The sequence below is a fragment of the Antechinus flavipes genome, chromosome 3, assembly GCF_016432865.1.
Source record: "Antechinus flavipes isolate AdamAnt ecotype Samford, QLD, Australia chromosome 3, AdamAnt_v2, whole genome shotgun sequence".
Taxonomy (NCBI): Eukaryota; Metazoa; Chordata; class Mammalia; order Dasyuromorphia; family Dasyuridae; genus Antechinus; species Antechinus flavipes.
Window position 1 is genome coordinate 224,421,783 of NC_067400.1, and position 24,315 is coordinate 224,446,097.

At 33.0% G+C, this 24,315-nt stretch overlaps 1 protein-coding gene across 1 annotated transcript in view; it reads left to right on the forward strand.

Moving 5' to 3' along the window:
* The window catches only part of DHRSX (dehydrogenase/reductase X-linked), a 431,936-nt gene that overhangs the window by 293,131 nt on the left and 114,490 nt on the right, over positions 1-24,315 (forward strand). The window contains exon 4 of the mRNA XM_051984589.1: positions 5,971-6,072. Within this exon, the coding sequence (XP_051840549.1) occupies positions 5,971-6,072 (102 nt within the window). The remainder of the gene's footprint in view (positions 1-5,970; positions 6,073-24,315) is intronic.

The window sequence follows — 24,315 nt, forward strand, 5'->3', positions numbered from 1 at the left end:
AGAGGAATGTTGGGAAGGCAAAGCCATATTGATGCCTGTACTCTATCATCTTGGCTCTGTCTAAGATGGTCTATTATTAAGATTTAAGGAGATGTCACTGGAAAATTAGATCAATAATTCAAAGTTAGTAAGTCTTTAATTTGACTTGTTTTAAGGAAGGCTATGTAGTTTATCTCAATATACCCCAAAGCAGGAGAAAAACAAGCAAGAGTGAAGAGGGCAAGCACATAACGAAGGTGAATGTAAGGATCAAATGAGATATTTGTAAAACACCTTACAATGTCTGGCACATAATAGACACTTTAATAAATGCTTGTTTCCTTTCTTTCCCCTGTTTTATGCACTACTGTGAAGTATTTGAGTCAAGAATTGTGGATGTTATCTACATTCAAAATACCCCAGTTCTTAAGAGAAGCTAGTGTTTCAGCAATCTATTTTGACATAATTGTTTTGCTGTTATGTTAACAATAAAAAAGTTTTCTGTTTTGTGATTAATCCAACATGATCCTTTGTAATGTTAAAATTCTTAACAATCATGCATCTAATTATTTCCCAACATCAGTCATTCCCTGAATTTAGATACAACCTGGAAGAGACATTATCCTTATTCAGAAAAAAAATATATATATTCACCTTGCAAACTATCTAAAAGATATGCTACATTATTAAACAACAAAGAACTCTTCCAATATTTTTATATACAGAGGCAATTTTTAAAAAGGCAGTAGAAGTTTTTTTTAAAAAAATGGTCCTGTCTCTTTTTTTTCTCTTATTTTTAATAGTATGATTTCTATTTTAAATAAACTGTACTGAAACAATACCATCATCCCAGACAAAATGACAGAATTATTTACTTAACCCCCCTTTCCTAGATATAACGTTATTTGATAAAATGAACATTAAAAACACATTAGTAGTTGTCACATAGTGAATACTCATAATCTCCAAGTTACAGGAAATGAAAAGCTTTCAAAATACAGTTAACAGAAAAGAAAGAAAAAAAACTTGTGGGAACAAGAGATATCAAAGCCCCTTTAAGACAGTGTTTTAAATATAGAAGAAGAATAGCAAGATAGAAGGAACGTTTTTATCTGAACTAAAGAAAAATGAGAAGGTACTTTACATATGATAACTTATTTATAGGGCATTTTAAGTGTTATTAAATATTGTCTTTAGTACAACCCACTAGGTTGCAGAATTAGTACTATTACCTGTTTAAAAATGAGGAAAAAAAGTGATTGAAGATGGGATTGAAATCTAGGGCTGAAAAATATATAGAAGAATATGATTGGAAGTCATGTTAAAAGAATAATCGCTCTTCATCCTACTTGTTTTAGAAAATAAAATTCATTAAAAAAGAATACCATGAAAACAGCTAGAAACATATCATGGTTGAGTTTATGGTTTAAACTAGAAACAAGAAAGAATCTTTGAAGGTTTTTGATCAGGGGAGGGATAAAATCCAAACTTATTCTATTAAGTCACTGCAGACAGCCACAAATTGAATATATGAATGACAGCCAAAGATTTGGACGTCTTTAAGTACTTACTGTACTTTAATGGTCTTGTAAAGGGATGAAAGCCCTTTCTGTTCCTTTACTGATACAAATAGAGAGCAATAAAAAGATAAGGAGTGTGGGTACACACACATTTATAAAACATGAACTTTCTACTTTGATCTTTGTGCCCTTAAAAAAATTTCATCATGAAACAGAAAAATACAGAAATGAGACCAACAAATAAGAAAATGGTGTTGAGTGAAAGTGTTTCAGATTAATTGTTGCACTTTTGTTAATATTCTTCTTAGCAAAGTGCTTCACTTGCTGTTCTAGGAAAAATGGCAGTCATTTTTGAGGTCTGTAAAAACAGTCCATCTGGTTTAGTGTTTGGAATGTTTGATATTTCATAGGGAAACACAATCAGTACAAACTTGATTATAAACATTTTTGTTTCTTTTTCCTGTGTGACAGATGTTATTTTCATGTAGCTAAAATGTGTTAAGAGCATCTATTTAGGGTACATAGGAATCAGGTTTAAAGGGAACCCAATTAATAGCACTCAGGATAAGTGCCACATTTGCTAACTTTGCTTTGATAATAGCAGGCAGATGGGTAAAGACTCCAAAATGTTGTTTGTTTGTTTTTTTTTTTTTTCAGAGTCTGAGAGTATAAGCTCGAGATTATTAAGTTCCCACCATGTATTAGTGTACCCCATGGGAAGAGTGCTGTGTCACTGTGGTCCATTTGATATAAGTGTAATGGTAAAAAACGTTACTCAGAAAAAAAAAAATTATTGTGCCTTGTCACTCAACTTTTTGAAAGCTTAAAGGTAAAAAGAAAACATTGTTATTTTTAAACTGAAAACAACAATAATTCACTAGCATTTATATTCATCCTATTATTAATGTGCCAGGCACTGTGCTAAGCCCTTCACAAATATCTGATGATCCTCACTGTAACCTTGGGAGGTAGGTACTATTATTGTTCTCATTTTACACTGGGATAAATCGAGGCCAAGAGAAGTTTAATAACTTGCCCAGGGTCACACAGTTAGTTAAATGTATGAGATGAGATTCCAACTCATGTCTTCCTATCCTAGCCAAGTCACTGTCCACCACTCAGCACTCTATGTAGTGCTTTCCCTTATTTTGGTTTTTGGAAATATGTGCGTACCTCCCACATTATGTATGTGTTTGTATCTATACAGATGTTTGCATATATGCCTATGTATCCTTCTAGAACCGTCTAATTCCCTTTTCCCATCTTTATTCTCCACATGGGGCTACTGACTTCTGAGTTGGGTGATCCTTCATTGAGAGGGGTCTGAGTAAACCTATATTCTGAGCAAGAGGGACAAAGCAGGAGGAATGCCCTTGGGGACAGGAATTGGCTGGAGCATAGGAATTTGGCTCCTGGAAATGAATAAGTGGGCTTCCAAGGCTGCCCCTGCCTCTGAAGGTTGGTGGATTCTCATTTTCAGCACCCCTCCAGAAAGGCACTGGCTTGGATTTAGGGAAGAGGATTTTGTTTGTAAGCAGGTAGGCATCTCTCTGCCTTTCTGTCTTTGTCCTTCTTTCTCTCTGGTTATACATATGCATGTGTATATTTGTATTTTCCATTGAGCTTCCAAGCCTCTGAAATATTATATAAAAAGGGACAATCAGAAACAACTGGGAATTGTAGTTTTGGATAAAGGTGGAAATAATAAATCATGATAGTCATTTAAGAAGAATATCTTCAGACATATAGGCTTTTCTTTCATATCACTCTGCAATGATGCCTTAGTCAAGGATGGTAACTAATTAAATCTCTGTGACCCAAGATGTTCCTCAGAGACTCTCATGAAACAGATGCCATTTCATTACCATTCATTGATTTATCTCATTTTAAATTTTAACTTCTTCACAAACATAGATTTTGTTCCAAGAATCTAAAAGGTTTATTGATTGTTGTCATTTCCAAGGGAAGCTAATTTGGTTGTTAGAAATGCTTACCTGTGTATGATTATGAACATAGGTAGCATTGTACATTTTTATTATTTAGTTAAGAACTCAAAGAAAAATATAATGGATTTTGTGGTCCATTATTCCCACAGAGCTATTTTGATAGAAAACTAAAATTTATGACCAAGTTATCATAAATACATAATTTTAAAATCAATTTAAGGCTACTATACTACTGATTTTTATTCCCTTGAGTTACAGTAGCACTTAGCCTAAAGGACATTTCAGAAGACATAGATTACTCCCATATAGGAGAATTGGATTTTAACTTGGAAGGAGGTTTGCATGCCAGTTTTGTTTGTTCTCATGAAAGTACCTTAAACTTCCTGGCCTCATATTCTCTTTAGATATTAACAACAGGGTTGAAGAAAAGGGGCTTTTGACATAATGCAGTGTTTGGAGTTTTCCAGTGTTAGAGGAAAGAAGATATACTTTATTTTCACTATCTAATTGGGAACACAGTTTCATTCAGTCTGATAAGCTGAAAGCAAAGCAAATGGTTCAGGAAGTTTTTGTTAATTTGTTAAATATCTATTGATTGCCTATTCTTGGGGATTCAGAATACTACTTCACTGACATTTGATATGGTATATAGTTAGCACTTAATAAATTGGGATTGGAAGAAGGGGGAAAAGAATAAGCATTTATTAAGTCTCCTATGTTTCTGATATTCTGTTACACACTTTTCAAATATCTTACTTGATTTAAATTCACTAGAGAACATAAAATTTACTGGTGTTTTAGGTATTAATATTCTGTACTCCATATTGAATAATTTTGTGTCATGTCTCATGATTATATTTTAATTAGCAAATGTCTATCACCTTGTTTCTTCCCATTAAATCTTTCAGATGAAAGTAAAGTTACATTTTCTCTTGAAATCATTGTCTGAAATTTCAGAATTTTCTAATAAGCAATCTATAATTACTTAAAACAAAAAAGAAAAGTGCTATCAGGACATCATTGTACCAAAGGAATTTGCATTTAGGTCTATCAGGAATATAGCCTATCCTTGAACCTCTTTTGGTAAATGACTGACAAATGATGGTGAGAAAGTATATTTAAATTTGTCACAGTTACTAGTATTTATTTATAATAATTGGGCCCCTCAGATTGTTGCTTTCTGCCTCCCCTATATTTTATGACAAACATTCATTTCTCTTTGATGATAATAAATAAAATGCTATTTCCATCTTAATGACAATTAGTATTCATTGAAATGAAGAGTACAAACATAGCATAAGAGAATGGAAAAGAAAAATAATTAAAAATATAAACTGCTTCTATAACTATACACATGAGTAATTCAATTGTAGTATAAATTGCTAATTTTCAGTGAAAGTATTAGTTTTATTTCAAATACATCATACATTTTTATATTTAATAAATAATGGTTGTGTTTTTCATTTAAACTTTAAAAAACATTTTGTGTTACTGTTGTGTGCCAGGCTTTTTTGAGAAAGAAATTTCTAAGAATTGGATTTTTTTTCACTTATAATATAGTCTTAATTAGATTCCATATATTTCAGTGCATATAAAATTTCACTGAAATGATTAGCTCTTTTAAAAATCTATATTGTTTCATACTTTAAAAAAAATAAATGATTATATAACTCCATAACATAGTGAAATGTGTAAAGGAGTAAATCACATAGGAGGTGATTCATATGTGGTGATTCCGGAAAAGCTCCATCAGCTTTACAACATTCAGAGAGTTAATACCATGTTCTCAAAACTATACCTCTGTGTTTATGACTCAGAGGATATATTAATCCAGAACAAACAACATTTAAATAATATGACATTAAAACCCCCCATAACATTTCTCTATGCCTACATAATAACTTCAGCAAATTAATTCAGAAAATATATGAGATATGGAAATCCACAAAAAATTTATACTTGTACCTGTCCATAGAAATTGTATTGTATTGTGACTCATTTGGCATAGCATCTTATACTTGTGATAAGTATACTCTGTTGATGAACATCATACTATACTTCCTGGGTGATATGTTTCTGATCTCTTTTGGGAACTTATCTCTATTAGGAAGCTGTTAGGGCTCTTCCCATAGGTTTGAGCACATAAATCTAGAGCTTCCATCTGCTCAGATTCACTAACTAGAAATCTTTTTTCCCTGAACAAACGTGGCCTTATAGCAATTTAGTTCATAGTTAAAGGTCAGTCAAGAGAAACAAAACTGTTTCTCACTTATCCCTAATACACTGGTAATGATTAAAAGTATGTAATTATGTATATGTATGTATATATATATATATATATGTATATATAAATTAACAAGAAAATAACAATAACTTTCACTACTATTTGGTCAGCATAAACTTTGCCATCTCCTTATACTTAAATGTGACAGACTGAATCGAGCCAAAGCAATTTTAACCTTTGTTTGTGGTCCATGATGTCTTTGAAAGATAACTAGATGTTTTGTTTTGTTTTGTTTTTTCAGTGGAATTTTTATTCTGTGACCTGGCTTCCATGAAGTCCATTCGGCAGTTTGTTAAGGAATTCAAGAAAAAGAATTATCCTCTTCATGTGCTAATCAACAATGGTGAGTTTTGCCCAAATCTCAAATTCATAAATGAAACTATCATAAATGTTACTGTGAAAGCAAAAGATGGGATAAATCCTTCAGGAAAAAAGTTACCTATCACTTAAAACTAAAATGTTTTTAGTTTTATTTTAAAATTAAATCTATTTTCTTTTTAAAAACTAAATGTTTTCTTTGATATTACTCAATAATACATTTTTAATATTTTACATCGAATACTAGCAAGTGTTTTCCATTTTTTAAAACAAAATTGTTTCTGCTTGCCCACTGTTAATGAGCAACTCCATTCAAATTATTTTACTATTTGCAATAGTATTCAGAAAAAAAAAATGTCACATTCTATATTTTGAATCAATCACTTAGGAAATGGGTAGCATCCTGCATCATTGGCTCTCTGTAATCATAGTCATGATATCAATCAGTGTTCCTAAATTTTTTGAAGATCTTTTTCTTTAGAAAGTTATCATATAAATTCTCTACTGGTTCTTCATACTTAACCATATTAATTCTTGTAAGTGTTCCCAGATTTGTCTGAGACTCTTTTCTTAGTCATTTCTTATGATATAAAAAATATTCCATTGTGGTTATATATGATAATTTATTTAACTGTTGTCTAATTGTTGGACACTCATTAAGTTCCACCTTCTTTGCTGCAACAAAAAAAGCCCACACTTAGATCTGTCATCTGTATCTATATCTATGCCTATAACATCTATCATCCATATTTATTTTTATCTATTTATATTTATGTATGCATCCTTTTTCCTTTGATATCTTAGTATAGGCTTGTAGAGATATTGTTAGGTCAAAAGGTATAGAGTTCAGTGACTTTCTGGTATCAGCTTAAATTGCTTTCTGGAATTTATAGTTTTGCTAACAGCATATAAGTATGCTTATTTTACCAGTCTCACCATCAATAGCTAATGTACTTTTTTTGGTTATCTTTGTCAATTTGTTGTATGGGGGATACAACCTCAGAGTTGCTTTAATTTCAGTTTCTCTAATTAGTGTTATTTTGGAGCATTTTGTCATTTAATTGTTGACAGCTTAGATTTCTTCCCTTGGAAGCTATATATGTATCCCTAAATTATAGATATTGTAACTGCAAGTATTTGTGAAATTCATTTATAAGGATTTTTTGTATAGTCGTTGATTAATAAATGTTTGTTGAGTGAATAAAAAATACTTAATACAATGAACAACGCTGATGGTGTCAGTCTCTGCCTGAAAACCTTCATTGCTTGCTCTAGGAAACCCACTTCTGTATCAAGAACAGCTGCCAAGTAAGTGGCTTGTTTAGATCAATTGTGAGGTTCTTGCTTGTTTCTGACCAGTTGCTTTTAAATTTTTTTGTGTTTCATATATTCTTTTGGTAATGATGGTGAAACTTCAAAGACCCCTTCTCAGAAGGCTTTTAAATGTGTAAAATAAAATCTATAGGAATACAAAAGAAAATCATTATTATGAAATGCAATTATAAAAATATTTTTAAAAACAGCTTAAGAATGTTTGCTCTAAATCTATAATTCAAAATCTTATTAATCAGACCCTATCAACCTCTATACTCTTGTCTGCATCTACTTAACTCACAGATTCCTGTTTCCATTCAGCCAGACTACTTCATATTTTCCAATCCAACCTTATACCTTCCTATCTTTGTAATTTTTTTTCATCTACTGTTCTCTGTGACTGTAACATCTGTCTTCCTTTCCCATATCTTTTCCTGTTGAAATTCTACCTCTTGGGGCAGCTAGGTGGTACAGTGGATAAAGTACCAGCCCTGAAGTCAGGAGAACCTGAGTTCAAATGTGGCCTCAGACACTTGATACTTCCTAGCTGTGTGACCCTGGGCAAGTCACTTAACTCTAGTTGCCTCAGCAAGAAAAAAGAAATTCTACCTGTTCTTCAATAACAAGTACAAATACCACAACACTATCTATCTATCTATATATAGATAGAGATATATCTTCTTGTACTTATATTCTGTCTTGTGTTATAATTACTTGTATATTTATACATTTTGTCTTTAATAGTAAATTCTCTGGATGAGGGATTAGGATCTCAGTCATTTTTGCATCTCATTCATTTTTAATCCCTTGCACAGAGTAGATATTCAATGAACATTTGTTCAAGTAAAATGAATTAAAAGCCTTTCAAAAGCTTCATTTAAATAGATGGCATCTGCACTCTGGGAAGATTTCTCAGAAGTGCATGAATAATCATGTAGAGAACTCTAAATGTTCCTTCTGAATAATTAGCCCAACTCCTGACAATCACATGTTGCTTCAGAAGATTGATGCTTTCTGACCTACTTGGCTTCAACACAGTATCTGTTACTGTGATGATATCATGCATATCATAGAAAGTTCGAATTCTTCTTAATGTATTGAAAAAATGCAATTATTCCTCTAGGATGATGTAAAAACTAATGAAAATAAATACTTTTATTTTGATGTTAAGATGCTTTAAATTTCCCTTTGAATAAATTCATAAAACTCAGGTGACAGAAGCATTTTATTTTATCTATCAAATAGTAGCATATTTTGAATAAATTCTCTCTTTCAATCTCTCTCTCTCTCTCTAGCAATAGTTCAATAGGTCAACACTTGTTGATCAAAAAAAGATTTAAAATCCAATCTGCAATTTGAGCATTTGAAATAGTCACTATTCTTTATAATCCAGATATAGCATAATTTCTCACTAAATTTTACCTGATGGTAGAGCATTGTGATTTCTTGTTCTTAGGTCTCAGGAATCTTTTAAAATCTATGATGCAAGCACAGTGTAATAATGAAATAGCTTAATCTACGTTTCCTAAAACTGTGCTGCTATTTTGATATGTATTAGATAGGAGAGAGAGAAGGACCAGGTAATAGAATTTCATTAGTTTAGGGAATTCCCACATGAAGAAACTCCTTTTATGAATACAGTTTGTCACCTTTATTTTATTTTATTTTATTTTATGTTTTCAAATTATAGAATCAAAGAGTTGCTTAGAATGCTAAAAGTTAAGAGATTTGTTCAGGATCCCATAATCAATATGAGTTACAGAGTAGGACTGAAATTCAAGTCATTAAAGACACTGAAGTGCTTGAGAGAGGGGACTCTACTCTAATTTGCCTTACTCTCCATTTTTGTCCCTTAGCACAGTGCCTGGCATATAATGGGTTCTTTATACATGCTAGCTGACCAACTGATGCTGCTTCTCACATATTAGATATGTGAGAAATACCTCTTGCAGATACATTTAGATAATATAGCATACAGGTAGGATGATATGCATACATCCAGCAAGGTGTTGATATATATGTCCTATTGTTAGCTAATCTGTTGTGACTTTGCTAGGCAAAATTATTTACAAAATACATTTTCAAATAAGTCATTCCTTTGTCCAACAACATTTTAATCTTAGCTAGTATGTCAGTTCTGACTTTTTCTGACTGAAATAATGATAGCAAGAAGGGCCAGAATAGTAAGTAACTAGAGGCAATATATTAGCCCACATGAACGGATTTCTTTTTAGATGCAACTAGTGACTTAGTGCAACTTTGTGTATCAGGTGATTGGGGGTTAGAGGAGGTGTAGAAAAGGAGAGGGAGGGAAGAAGAGGGAAGGAGAAAGCATTAATTTAAATATTATCATGAATCTGGAATTTTATTTTTAGTTCTTATAGAATTTAACAAAATATTTTCACTGTAAAAGGAATTGTATTTTGGTTTTATAAAGTACTGTTATTGCATATGTAAAGGAATCTTGGGTAGTATTTCTTTATAACCCTTAAAAGAAGTGAGGTTTTCTTAGCATTCACTTTTTAATTAAGAATATTTTATTTGAGAAAAAAATCTGCAGTAAAGATAGTGAAAGGGTCTGACTCTTTTATTGATATTTTCAGTGAAATGAGAAAAAATACTTTATTATTAGAAAAGCAATTCTCTGTATAAACAAAGATTGCATATTTACTTAACTAGATTCTAATTTTTTTAGAAAAAAGAATTCTATCTATGTGGCCATTACTTGAACTTTGATACCCTTAAAGGCTTAGAAACTGTTGGCTTTGTATCTGGAATTGACATGATTTATATAGTCTATTATTAGTGGAATATTTTGCTTCTATTTTATATATTACCCTGACTTATAGAATTGTTAATTTGCCATATGTTCTCTTAGAGGGATTATATATTTTATCCTTTTGGTTTTTTTGGTAATCCTTGTTAACAAGAAGTTTTATTATAAACCAACTTCTGATTAATTATCATTTGGCTTTGGTTAATAATTAATAACAATAGTAACTCTTAAGATTTTATGCTACTGAAAATGAATGTATCCATTAACATACTATAGAATAATTTATTAGTTCTCTGGTATATTTGCTGTTGGGGTAGGAGCAGGTAGATTCTAAGACAGGTTTTAGATACTTCTAGTCTGATTTCTCTCTCAATTTGAGTTTTAAGTAGTCTATGAAAAGTGGAGGATCAGATTAAAAAAAAGTATAGAGAAGGAGAAAAATATCAGTGTAAGTCACTATGGACAGTACCACAGAGTCAACTTCTTATTATAATAATAAATGACTTCTATCAAATCAGCATTGCCTAAGTCCAACTAAAGCATCTGTGCCTTTAAATGACTGTTCTTCACTTCTATTGTTATTTTTTTCCAAACTATAACTTAAAACATATCCTAATGCCTTTTCTGTGCCCAGGACAGCTATGTGTATCATATCTCATGAATAGTTTTTACTTTCTGCCTAGTTTTATCACTGTTCATTTCCATTCCATTAATCTTAGATACTATGTTTTTTGGATCTTAGGGATGTCATTTAACAAGACACAATTTGCAAAATAATAATAATAATAATAATAATTTCATCATTAACCATAATTCTGGTTTTCTAGCTCTATGTGTGTATGTGTATATATATGTATACACACACATTATCTTTTATAAAGATAGAGAAGTCTTCTGACTTACAGTGATAGAGTGAGTGCCCAAACTGATGAATTGTGAATCTTTGTGGTCCTAAAGTAATTAAGTAATTTTAATTACTGTTGTGAAAATCCATTGAGTAGGTCATGTGACAAGAAGGATGGCCAATGGGACCATTGCCTACCAAAAGGATGGATCTAAGGACACTATAAATTAGTGACAAGTATTCTGAAAACTAAATGAGATGAATGTTGTATAATTATTTGGACAAAAATTAAAAACAGTAAAATGCAGAAACATTAATTTTGTTGTTTAGTAGATATGCATCCTCATTATAACAAAGAAATTAGAATATGAATTAAAGTCACAATTAAATATTTTTAAATTGCCCTTCACACACACACGTATCTTTAACAGAAAATATTCTTCATTTTCCAATTTTAATTTCTAGCCTTTGTCTTCTTAATTATTTTGTTTTGGTTTTAGAAAATGCTTAATAATAATTGGGGGTTATGAGGTTTTGAGGTCACTGCTGTATTATAAAAGGATAGTATGCGTAGTGCATTGACCCTCTGGAAACCTTGCTATTTTAGGAAGTGATCTAAGACAGTTTTTAGATGTTTCTAAATTGAGTTTCCTCTCAATTTGAGATTTGAATAATAAACTAAGCAGTGAGATAGAAGATAAGTAAGAAATAGGAAAAATAATGCTCCCTGAACAGTTACAAAATATAATTCTATAATCCTGTTGTTGAAAGTTTACCTGACCTAAGCCCCTTTCTTCTTTAAAAATATACTGTTACACTTAACCACCTGGAAATGCTTTTGGGGGAATCTTAGTTCTGAGTTTCCTTTAACTATCATTAATCAGTATTTATTATTCACCAATTGATACTGGTATTTTTTCCATCTTTATATTCTTAGAAATTAAAAATTTTTTTTTTAAAATTATAGTCAAGTTCTTTGTAAACCTCAAAGTTCTCTAAGTATTGTTAAAATTTTCTCTAGGAATATTTCCTTACTAGTTCAATAAAATTATTGAAGTTTTAGAAAATGTGTGAGGATTTATAATCCTGTTCAAAAGATAAAGCAGTGAAAGGGATAGAGTGTTATTGTGTTTGGAGTCCTGAGACCTAATTTCCTCACTGTTCCTGTTTATGTGACCCTGGGTTAGTAACTTAACTTATAACTGCCTCAGTTTCCTCAACTGTAAAATGGGGATAATAATAGTATTGACTTCTTATAGTTTCTGCGAGGAACAAATGAGATAAAATCTGTAAAGTGCTTAATACAGTGACAGGTTTCTAGTAGATACTTAATAAATGGTTATCCAGAAGAATAATTTTTGCCTTAAAGCATTTGAATTCTGTTCATTCAACAAACATTTATTAAGCACCCACTGCACAAATGCAAAGGTCAAAAAGACATTGCCCCTGCCTTCAAGAAATCTGCCAGACAGTTGATTCAAATCAATAGTCATAACAATAACAATAAATAAAAAGTATTAAGAATCTGCTATACAGGCAGTCTGCTAAGCACTAGGGATGCAAAAAAAAAAAAAAAAAGACAAAAAATCCTTGTTTTCAAGGGCTGGTGATCTAATGGGAAAGGCAACATGCAAACAACAATTTATAAATAAGCTATAACGAGGATTAATTTGAAATAGTCAACAAAGAAAGAACTTCTCAGATATATTTTTCCCTCTAGATCTTTCTATAGGAAATGCAGAATTTCTTCTTGCTTGTTTTGGAATACACCCCCAAAATGTATGATACATGATATTGTTTGATAAGCTGTGTTTAAAATAAGGAAGGCAGATTTAATTCCAGCCTTGGTTACATTTCCTGCAGCATCCTACAGAATTAATTAAAGAGTCATTTAGTTTCTTCACCTGTAGAATGAAGATAGTAATAGAGCACCTACCTCATAATTGCTGAGAATCAAATTTATTGGAAAATAGATGCTTAGCAAACCTACAAGTGTTTATGTATGAGATTAGCAGCTTCTAAGAGTTTTATTTTCCTATGATACATATTGTTCTTGGTTAATTCCTATTTAAATAAGATCATTGTAATTAATAAAAAGTCAGAAAAATTACATTCAAAGCAACACAATCAAGATATAAATGAAGATGAGGACTCTACTTTATGTTGCATCTCTGATCATTGCCTCCTGATTCACCACCAGAGGCATTTTTTACTTCTCACCAAATATTCTAAAGTGTGCTTGAATAGTTATTATATTTCTCAATATCCTGTGATCATCAAAAGAATAAGAATTATAGTGGAATGATCCAATTCAGCATGGAATATGGCGCAGCCTGGGGCCTTTTAAAATTGTAGCCAGTGTGGTATCATTATGTAAAATATGGTCTAGATCTCATTTATAAATCATAGATTCACCTGGAATATGACTCTATTTTTCTACTTTAGATATAGACACTAGGAATAGATATTTACAAAAAGAAATATTTTAGCATTTATTAGGTTGATATGGAGGAAAAGTTCAGTGTCCCAACATGAGAATTCCTCACAGCTTATAAAGGGAAAGTGTCAAAAACATTAATAGCATATTCTGGAGTTGCTGCTTCATGTCTCTAATATTTGTCCAATTCCTGTTTTTCTCCTTCATTCATCTCTCCATATCGACCCATTTGCTATACAGAGACAGAGACAGAGACAGAGACAGACAGAGAGAAAGACAGACAGACCCAGAGACAGAGAAAGAGAAACACAGAGGGAGACAGAGATAGAGAGAGGGAGGGAGAGGGAAGGAGAGAAAGAGTGAGAAGAAAGAAAAATCACAGGATTTGAAGAGACCTTGAATAATAGTATCTACTTAAATCCTGTTATGTTACATATGAAGAAACTAAGACCTGAAGGGTCAACTGATTTCTCCAGGATTACTTGAAGCAAAACCTGGAAATAACAGATCCAGAATTTAAACCCATGTACTTTAATTCCAATTATATGAATCTTTCTAAGACAATGTACATATTTAGAGAACAATCAAAAAGCCACTCATTACATTTCATTTAACATACATTTATTAAACAATTCTTGTATACAACACACTATAATGGCTACTGAGGAAACTAAAAATTAATACATTTTCGCTGCCCTTATGGAGCTTTTAGATCATCAAGGCTTTGTAGCACATAAATAAATAGTCAGAATGGTGACATAAACAAAATGTATGGGGGCTAAGGGAAAAAAGGGCATTACTGATATGGGATAATTTAGAATGGTTCCATGGAAGAAATGGACATTGAATTAGGCTTTAAAATCTTACAATTCTTCTTAGTGTTGTCATCTTCAACTTTCAGAATTGGGACACCTCATGGAAAAGAATAACACTGGGATATGAACAAAAAATATTTGGGAAGCACCAGTCTAGTCCAATGTCCTTCTTTTATTGAAGAGGAATCTGTGATCATGCAGAATTAGCATTTTAATTTAGATCATTTAACACTCAATCCATTGTTCTCTCTGCTGCATTGATTTTTGTTCCATATAGAGATTATGCAAATGGCTTGGGACTCCTTAACACCTCACTCTAACCACATATCCATATAAAAGTCTCTTGCATGAATTGGAAAATGTGAGTTCCTTTACCTCCTCTTAAAACTTAAGTTCCTTCAGATATAAAATAAAGATGTCTTATTAGGTTATTATAAGCAAAGTATTTTTCAATCCCTAAAACATTACATAAATATGGGCTATCATTCTCTACATTCTCTACTTGTTTTTCATTTATAAAGTTACATGGAGAATATTCATTAAATCCATTTTCTTACCATCTTTTTTTTTTTCCTAGTCTTTATTTTCTATCCCATTACAAAACTCTTATGTTACATTATGTTGGATGTTTGTTGTTATCCCCAGTTTCCATGAGAGATTTCTCTTTATCTCTAAAATTTGGAGGGTTTTTTTTTTTTTTTTTTTGGTGGTAGTGGTTGTTTGTTTTTGTTTTGCAGTCCTTTTCCAAGTTCTATAAATTGCTTCTTTTTCTTTTAGAAGAATTTAAAATCCCTTTTATTTTCTTTCTGGTGTATTCTAGTCTTCCTCTAGAATCATGTGATTTTAAATTTATTCCCTACATCACTTTTTTTTTTTTTTTTTGCCTTCCCAAAGTCCAGTGCTCTAATATATAACTCATGAAAGTCGCCACCAGTGGATCCAAATCTGAATGGTGTAGTTGTTTGGACAATCCGTTAATCTAATGGGAGATAATAATGGATGCTTTACTTCATCATGCTATAATTCAATTCTGTTACATAATAACTGAGTTTCACAATAATCCTTTTTTGAATCTGTTTTGCTCTTTATTCATTATTTTCTTTTTTCCTGAGGCAGTTGGGGTTAAGTGACTTGCCCGGGCTCACACAGCTAAAAGGTGTTAAGTATCTGAGATCAGATTTGAACTCAGATCCTTCTGACTTCAGGACTGTCGCTCTATCTACTGCGCCACCTAGCTGCTCCTATTCATTATTTTCTTAATAAATTTCTGTGTGATAACCAAAAATTTAGGCTGGTTTTGAGGGAAACTCATTTGAATTAATGAAAATCCTGAATTCCATACCCTTTGTAGAGAGATTAGTCTTTAATATGTTCAAGTAGAAGCAATTTGATGGAGAAAAGAGCAAGAACCTTTGCTCATGCTTTTGTATTAACTAGGAAGACAGGACAGATGCATACAAAGATATAGCATGACACAATATATAAAGAACATTTTTCTTTGTTTACTTTTCTTTTGTGCTCTTCTTAGTCCTTAACCTCAAAGGAGGAACTCTTGAGTTTCCATCAAGCTATTTGATATGTCATGCCCCCTTAGACCAAGAATTCTTAAATGGATGTTTGAATCTGGGGATTTCAGCGGGGGTGGGGTGTCTGTGAATTTGGATAAGAAAAACCACATCTTTATTTTTACTACTATTAGATGAAATTTAGCATTATAAATGTGGGCAACAAAATGTTATTTTGAGAATAACATTTAACAATCTTAGAATAACATATTCTAAGAAGTAGTCTTATGGTCTCCACCAGACTGCCAGAATGTGTTCTCTCTCTGCCTGTGTCTGTCTCTGTGTTTGTCTCTCTTTTTCACACTGATAATAATGATAATAATAATAACCAGCATTTATGTAATGTTTCAAGGTTTTCAAAATGCTTTATAGTTAGATCACTTTATCTTCAGTACCACATTTTGAAGGTGATAATAAGGACACTGATGCTAAAAGAAATAAAGTTGACTTCCTCAGGTCACAAAGCTAGTAAGCGCTATGGGGTTAGTTTTAGCTTTGAACTCAGGTCTTCTAGATTTCATATCCAGCCTTTTATCCAAAGTACCACCTAGCTGCCTCATGAGGCCTGTGGCTACACATTAATACTGTAAAAACCCATTCAGTTAAAGATGAATTTGCATTCATCATGCCTTTCTCTTTACTCAGCCCCAGTTAATTTAATAATAGAAAAGTAGGAAATGAGAGTATTCAAAAAGGCTGTGACATCATTTTATCCTATCTTCCTTCCTTTTTATCTTTATACGACAGGATCAAAGAGCAATAAAAGAAAAAAGGTATCTATTTAACTATATTTGATATTTTTGTTTTCTATACTTTGTTTGATATAGTTTTCCTTCTTGATTATGTAGTGGAAAACATACACACATAGTTACATACATATATGTATGTATGTATACACATAATTTCCCTAAAAATTCCATCACATCTCCTTTGGATTAAACATTGATTAGATTAGCAAAGAAAGAGTTTTATTCCCACCTTGATGTGGGGAACTAGGGATTTAAATATGTAAAAAGCAGGAATAGCATGGTGGGAGTGAAGTAGGGAGGGAAGTAGCAACCATCTGAGTCACCTTCCCATAAATGCAAAGTATGATAAATCTCAAATAATAGTAATAATAAGAATAATGTCTAGCATTTTAAGATTTGCAAAATTTGCAAATTTGATGAGAAAGATAAGCAATATATATTGTAAGAATTTTAAAATTAACTTATTTCAAAATAGAAAAAAAGAAAAAAGTTGTGATGTACACAGCATTAAATAAGAGAAAATTCTAAATAAGAGACAATAAATTTTGATTTCAAGAAAGCCTCTATAATAATATATGTAATATGTATGTAATTTATAATAGAATTTAATAACATAATACAACATATTTAACATAATAAAATTCTATTCAGAGATGTCCATCTTTGCTTCCTTATAGATTTTCTTTTGTTTTCTGCTATATATTTTTTACTTCATTCTATTTTCCCCTCTCCCCACTTCTATTAAGAAGAATAAGCAGATATATTCATATAGGCAGATAAAATACATATATATTTACATATATGTATACACATGCATTTACACAGATATCTATAATTATACACACATATACATATATACATTCATATATACATCTATGTAAGGCCATACTATGGTTGTTTGTTTTATGTTTCTCAAAAGATGAACATAATCCTTTGTAAGTCCAAGTCTTTCCATATTTTTCTAAAGACATCGACTCATCATTTCCTATACCACAGCAATATTCCAAACTTATAGTATTTAATTATTTTAAATAATCTAAAGCAATATTGATTCATTTTCCTATTCTTTTTTTTATTAAATATGTTATAGCTTTAACTTTGTCTGAGATCAATGATCACTACCCTTGCATTTTTTTCTTGTCTTCTACTCTCAATCAGTATTATGTTTTTATCTCTTATTTCCTATCCCTACTGATTTCTCTGCTTTACTTTAATCTGCTACCTTGTTTTGCTATTACTTAACATTAATCTACACACACCTTATCCCATTCCCATTGACTACATACTCTTCAATAGTCCTATTCTATTCCTTCCCCTCTTATTTCTTTATAAATTTAGAAGATTTTTATACACTTCCGGTTAAGATGGCGGAGAGGAGGCTCACAGTTGCATAAGCTCCGCGCTTTCTCTCACTATCCACTTCATTACAAGCCTCTGAATCAATGCTTGACTGAAAAAAACCCACAAATAGTTACCAAGAGAAGCCATCCTTGAGATCCGCCAAGAAAGGTCTGTCTTTACTGGAGGGCTGGGGCGGTTTTAGATCGGGCGCAGGCGGCGGGCAGCAGCAGTGAGAGCACGGGAGCAGACTGGAGAGGGGGTGGGGAGTGATCGCAGCTGTCTCTGCGGGGAGAGCTTCGCTACAGGTTTGGAACCTGCAGCAAGTCAACAGCCCAGCAGAGAAGCTAAAAACACCGGGGCTGAAGAGCACAACCGCAAACAGCTGGAGTCTCTCAGGACCTGGCCGCCCCCCCCTTCCCCCCCCTCAGTGACTCAGCACGCTTTGGGATCTCAGAGCACAGGCGCAGCACAGTCCTGCTAGTGCCTCACTGCTGCCACCTGCAGTCTGTAGAGGAAGCTCGATAACACACCCAGCCCCCCCCCCAAAGAAAGACTCCAGTTTTTTCTGTTTTTCTTTGGTAGTTTGTCTCTGATTAATAGACAGAATGAGCAAGAAGCTGAAGAGGACTTTAACCCTAGACAGCTTCTACACAGATAGAGAGCAGACTCTAAATCCTGAGGAGACTAAAAACAGACAGTCCCCAGGTGATTCCCCAAAGGAGGAGATCGTCTGTTCCTCAGCACAGATGAACCTCATAGAAGTGATTAAAAAGGCTCTCACAAGGGAGCTAGAAGAAAAATGGGGAAAGCAGAGTGAGGCTTGGCAAAAGGAGAAGGAAGCTTGGGAAAAGGAGAGGGAGGCTTGGCAAAAGAGCCTGGAGAAGTCAGTTAAAGAGAGAGTGGATAAAGAAGTAAAATCCTTGAAAAATAGGATTAGTGAACTGGAAAACAAAATTGGCGAAATGGAAAAAAATTCCACAGAACAAAAGAACTCAATTGGACAATTAGAGAAAGATTTTAAAAAAGTGAGTGAAGAGAATACTTCACTGAAAATCAGAATTGAACAAGTGGAATTGAATGACTCGAGGAGACAAGAAGAATCAGTCAAGCAAATCCAAAAAAATCAAACAATGGAGAAAAATGTGAAATACCTTCTGGGAAAGACAACAGACCTGGAAAACAGATCCAGGAGAGACAATCTGAGAATCATTGGACTCCCAGAAAAACATGATGAAAAAAAGAGCCTGGACACTGTCTTCCAGGAAATTATCAAAGAGAACTGCCCAGAAGTCATAGGAACAGAGGAAAAAATAAACATTGAAAGGATTCATCGATCACCCACTGAAAGGGATCCTAAAATCAAAACACCAAGGAATATAGTGGCCAAATGCCAGAACCCTCAGATGAAAGAAAAAATATTGCAAGCGGCTAGAAAAACCCAATTCAAGTATCAAGGAGCCACAATAAGGATCACCCAGGATCTGGCAGCATCCACATTAAAAGATCGAAGGGCCTGGAATATGATATTCCGAAAGGCTAAGGAACTTGGTATGCAACCAAAAATAACTTACCCAGCGAGAATGAGCATCTTTTTCCAGGGAAGAAGATGGACATTCAACGAAGTAAGCGAATTTCATCTATTTCTGATGAAAAAACCAGAACTTAACAAAAAGTTTGATCTACAAATATAGAACTCAAGAGAAATCTAAAAAGGTAAAGATTAATCTTGGGAACTATATTTTGACTATATAGATGCATAAAGAATACATGTATACCTTGTTCTAGAAATTGATGTGGAAAGGACATTGTACCAGAAAAAGGGTAAAGTGGGGGTAGTACATCTCATGAAGAGGCATAGGAAACCTATTATATCTGAGAGAAAGAATGGAGGGGGATGAATATAGTGGGTATCTTACTGCCTTCAGAATTGGCTTTAAGTGAAAAATCTTAAGACATATTCAATCTATGGTGAAACTTCTCCCATCTCATTGAAAAGTGAGAAGGGAAAAGTGGAAAGGGAAGGAATAAGCTAAGCGGAAGGGAATACGGGAACTGGGAGGGAAAGGGGTAAGATAGGGGGAGGAACTCTAAGGCGGGGGGAGGGACACTAAAAAGGGAGGGCTGTGAGAAACAAGGGGTGCTCACAAGCTTAATACTTGGAAGGGGGGAAAGGGGAAAGAAGGGAGGAAAGCATAAACCGGGGTTAACAAGATGGCAAGTAATACAGAATTGGTCATTCTAACCATAAATGTGAACGGGGTAAACTCCCCCATAAAGAGGAAGCGGTTAGCAGAATGGATTAAAAGCCAGAATCCTACAATATGTTGTTTACAGGAAACACACCTGAAGCGGGGAGATACATGCAGGTTAAAGGTAAAAGGTTGGAGCAAAATCTACTATGCTTCAGGTGAAGTCAAAAAAGCAGGGGTAGCCATCCTGATCTCAGATCAAGCTAAAGCAAAAATTGACCTAATTAAAAGAGATAAGGAAGGACACTATATCTTGCTAAAGGGTAGCATGGATAATGAAGCACTATCTATATTAAACATATATGCACCAAGTGGGGTAGCATCTAAATTCTTAAAAGAGAAACTAAGAGAGCTGCAAGAAGAAATAGACAGTAAAACTATAATAGTGGGAGATCTTAACCTTGCACTCTCAGAATTAGATAAATCAAACCAGAAAATAAATAAGAAAGAAGTCAAAGAGGTAAACAGAATACTAGAAAAGCTAGATATGATAGATCTCTGGAGAAAATGTAATGGAGACAGAAAGGAATACACTTTCTTTTCAGCAGTTCATGGAACCTATACAAAAATTGACCATATATTAGGACATAAAAACCTCAAACTCAAATGTAGTAAGGCAGAAATAGTAAATGCATCCTTTTCAGACCACGATGCAATGAAAATTACATTCAACAAAAAACCAGGGGGAAGTAGACCAAAAAATAATTGGAAACTAAATAATCTCATACTAAAGAATGATTGGGTAAAACAGCAAATCATAGACATAATTAATAACTTCACCCAAGAAAACGATAATAATGAGACATCATACCAAAATGTATGGGATGCAGCCAAAGCGGTAATAAGGGGAAATTTCATATCTCTAGAGGCCTATTTGTATAAAATAGAGAAAGAGAAGGTCAATGAATTGGGTTTGCAATTAAAAATGCTAGAAAAGGAACAAATTAAAAACCCCCAGTCAAACACTAAACTTGAAATTCTAAAAGTAAAAGGTGAGATCAATAAAATTGAAAGTAAAAAAACTATTGAATTGATTAATAAAACTAAGAGTTGGTTCTATGAAAAAACCAACAAAATAGACAAACCCTTAGTAAATCTGATTAAAAAAAGGAAAGAGGAAAATCAAATTGTTAGTCTTAAAAATGAAAAGGGAGAACTCACCACTAACGAAGAGGAAATTAGAGCAATAATTAGGAGTTACTTTGCCCAACTTTATGCCAATAAATTTGACAACTTAAATGAAATAGAAAAATACCTCCAAAAATACAGCTTGCCCAAACTAACAGAGGAAGAAGTAAATATCCTAAACAGTCCCATCTCAGAAAAAGAAATAGAACAAACTATCAATCAACTCCCTAAGAAAAAATCCCCAGGACCAGATGGATTTACATGTGAATTCTACCAAACATTTAAAGAACAATTAACTCCAATGTTATATAAACTATTTGAAAAAATAGGGATTGAAGGAGTCCTACCAAACTCCTTTTATGACACAGATATGGTACTGATACCTAAACCAGGTAGGCTGAAAACAGAGAAAGAAAATTATAGACCAATCTCCCTAATGAATATTGATGCTAAAATCTTAAATAAAATATTAGCAAAAAGATTACAGAAAATTGTCACCAGGATAATACACTATGACCAAGTAGGATTTATACCAGGAATGCAGGGCTGGTTCAATATTAGGAAAACTATTAGCATAATTGACTATATCAATAACCAAACAAACAAAAACCACATGATCATCTCAATAGATGCAGAAAAAGCATTTGATAAAATCCAACATCCATTCCTAATAAAAACACTTGAGAGCATAGGAATAAATGGACTTTTCCTTAAAATAGTCAGGAGCATATATTTAAAACCATCAGTAAGCATCATATGCAATGGGGAAAAACTGGAACCCTTCCCAGTAAGATCTGGAGTGAAGCAAGGTTGCCCACTATCACCATTATTATTTAATATCGTATTAGAAACACTAGCCTCGGCAATAAGAGTCGAGAAAGATATAAAAGGAATTAGAGTAGGCAATGAGGAAACCAAACTATCACTCTTTGCAGATGATATGATGGTATACCTAGAGAACCCCAGAGATTCTACCAAAAAGCTATTGGAAATAATTCATAATTTTAGCAAAGTAGCTGGCTACAAAATAAATCCCCATAAATCCTCAGCATTTTTATACATCACCAACAAAACCCAACAGCAAGAGATACAAAGAGAAATTCCATTCAGAATAACTGTTGATACCATAAAATATTTGGGAATCTATCTACCAAAGGAAAGTCAGGAATTATATGAGCAAAATTATAAAAAAGTCTCCACACAAATAAAGTCAGACTTAAATAATTGGAAAAATATTAAGTGCTCTTGGATTGGCCGAGCGAACATAATAAAGAGGACAATACTCCCTAAACTAATCTATTTATTTAGTGCTATACCAATCAGACTTCCAAGAAAATATTTTATTGATCTAGAAAAAATAACAACAAAATTCATATGGAACAATAAAAAGTCGAGAATCTCAAGGGAACTAATGAAAAAAAAATCAAATGAAGGTGGCCTAGCTGTACCTGATCTAAAATTATATTATAAAGCAGCAGTCACCAAAACCATTTGGTATTGGCTAAGAAATAGATTAGTGGATCAGTGGAAAAGGCTAGGCTCACAAGACAGAATAGTCAATTATAGCAATCTAGTGTTTGACAAACCCAAAGCCCCTAACTTCTGGGAAAAGAATTCAATATTTGATAAAAACTGCTGGGATAATTGGAAATTAGTATGGCAGAAATTAGGCATGCACCCACACTTAACACCATATACCAAGATAAGATCAAAATGGGTCTATGACCTAGGCATAAAGAACGAGACTATAAATAAATTAGAGGAACATAGAATAGTTTATCTCTCAGACTTGTGGAGGAGAAAGAAATTTGTGACCAAAGATGAACTAGAGACCATTACTGATCACAGAATAGAAAATTTCGATTACATCAAATTAAAAAGCCTTTGTACAAATAAAACTAATGCAAACAAGATTAGAAGGGAAGCAACAAACTGGGAAAACATTTTCACAGTTAAAGGTTCTGATAAAGGCCTCATTTCCAAAATATATAGAGAACTGACTCAAATTTATAAGAAATCAAGCCATTCTCCAATTGATAAATGGTCAAAGGATATGAACAGACAATTTTCAGAGGATGAGATTGAAACTATTACCACTCATATGAAAGAGTGTTCCAAATCATTATTGATCAGAGAAATGCAAATTAAGACAACTCTGAGATACCACTACACACCTGTCAGATTGGCTAAGATGACAGGAAAAAATAATGATGAATGTTGGAGGGGATGCGGGAAAACTGGGACACTAATGCATTGTTGGTGGAGTTGTGAACGAATCCAACCATTCTGGAGAGCAATCTGGAATTATGCCCAAAAAATTATCAAAATGTGCATATCCTTTGATCCAGCAGTGTTTCTATTGGGCTTATATCCCAAAGAAATACTAAAGAAGGGAAAGGGACCTGTATGTGCCAAAATGTTTGTAGCAGCCCTGTTTGTAGTGGCTAGAAACTGGAAAATGAATGGATGCCCATCAATTGGAGAATGGCTGGGTAAATTGTGGTATATGAATGTTATGGAATATTATTGTTCTGTAAGAAATGACCAGCAGGATGAATACAGAGAGGCTTGGAGAGACCTTCATGAACTGATGCTAAGTGAAATGAGCAGAACCAGGAGATCATTATACACTTCGACAACGATATTGTATGAGGACATATTTTGATGGAAGTGGATTTCTTTGACAAAGAGACCTGAGTTTCAATTGATAAATGACGGACAAAAGCAGCTACACCCAAAGAAAGAACACTGGGAAACGAATGTGAACTATCTGCATTTTTGTTTTTCTTCCCGATTATTTATACCTTCTGAATCCAATTCTCCCTACGCAACAAGAGAACTGTTCGGTTCTGCAAACATATATTGTATCTAGGATATACTGCAACATATCCAACATATAAAGGACTGCTTGCCATCTAGGGGAGGGGGTGGAGGGAGGGAGGGGAAAAAAATCGGAACAGAAATGAGTGTCAATATAATGTAATTATTAAATTAAAAATTAAAAAAAAAAAAAAAAAAAGAAGATTTTTATAACCTTCTAGATATATATG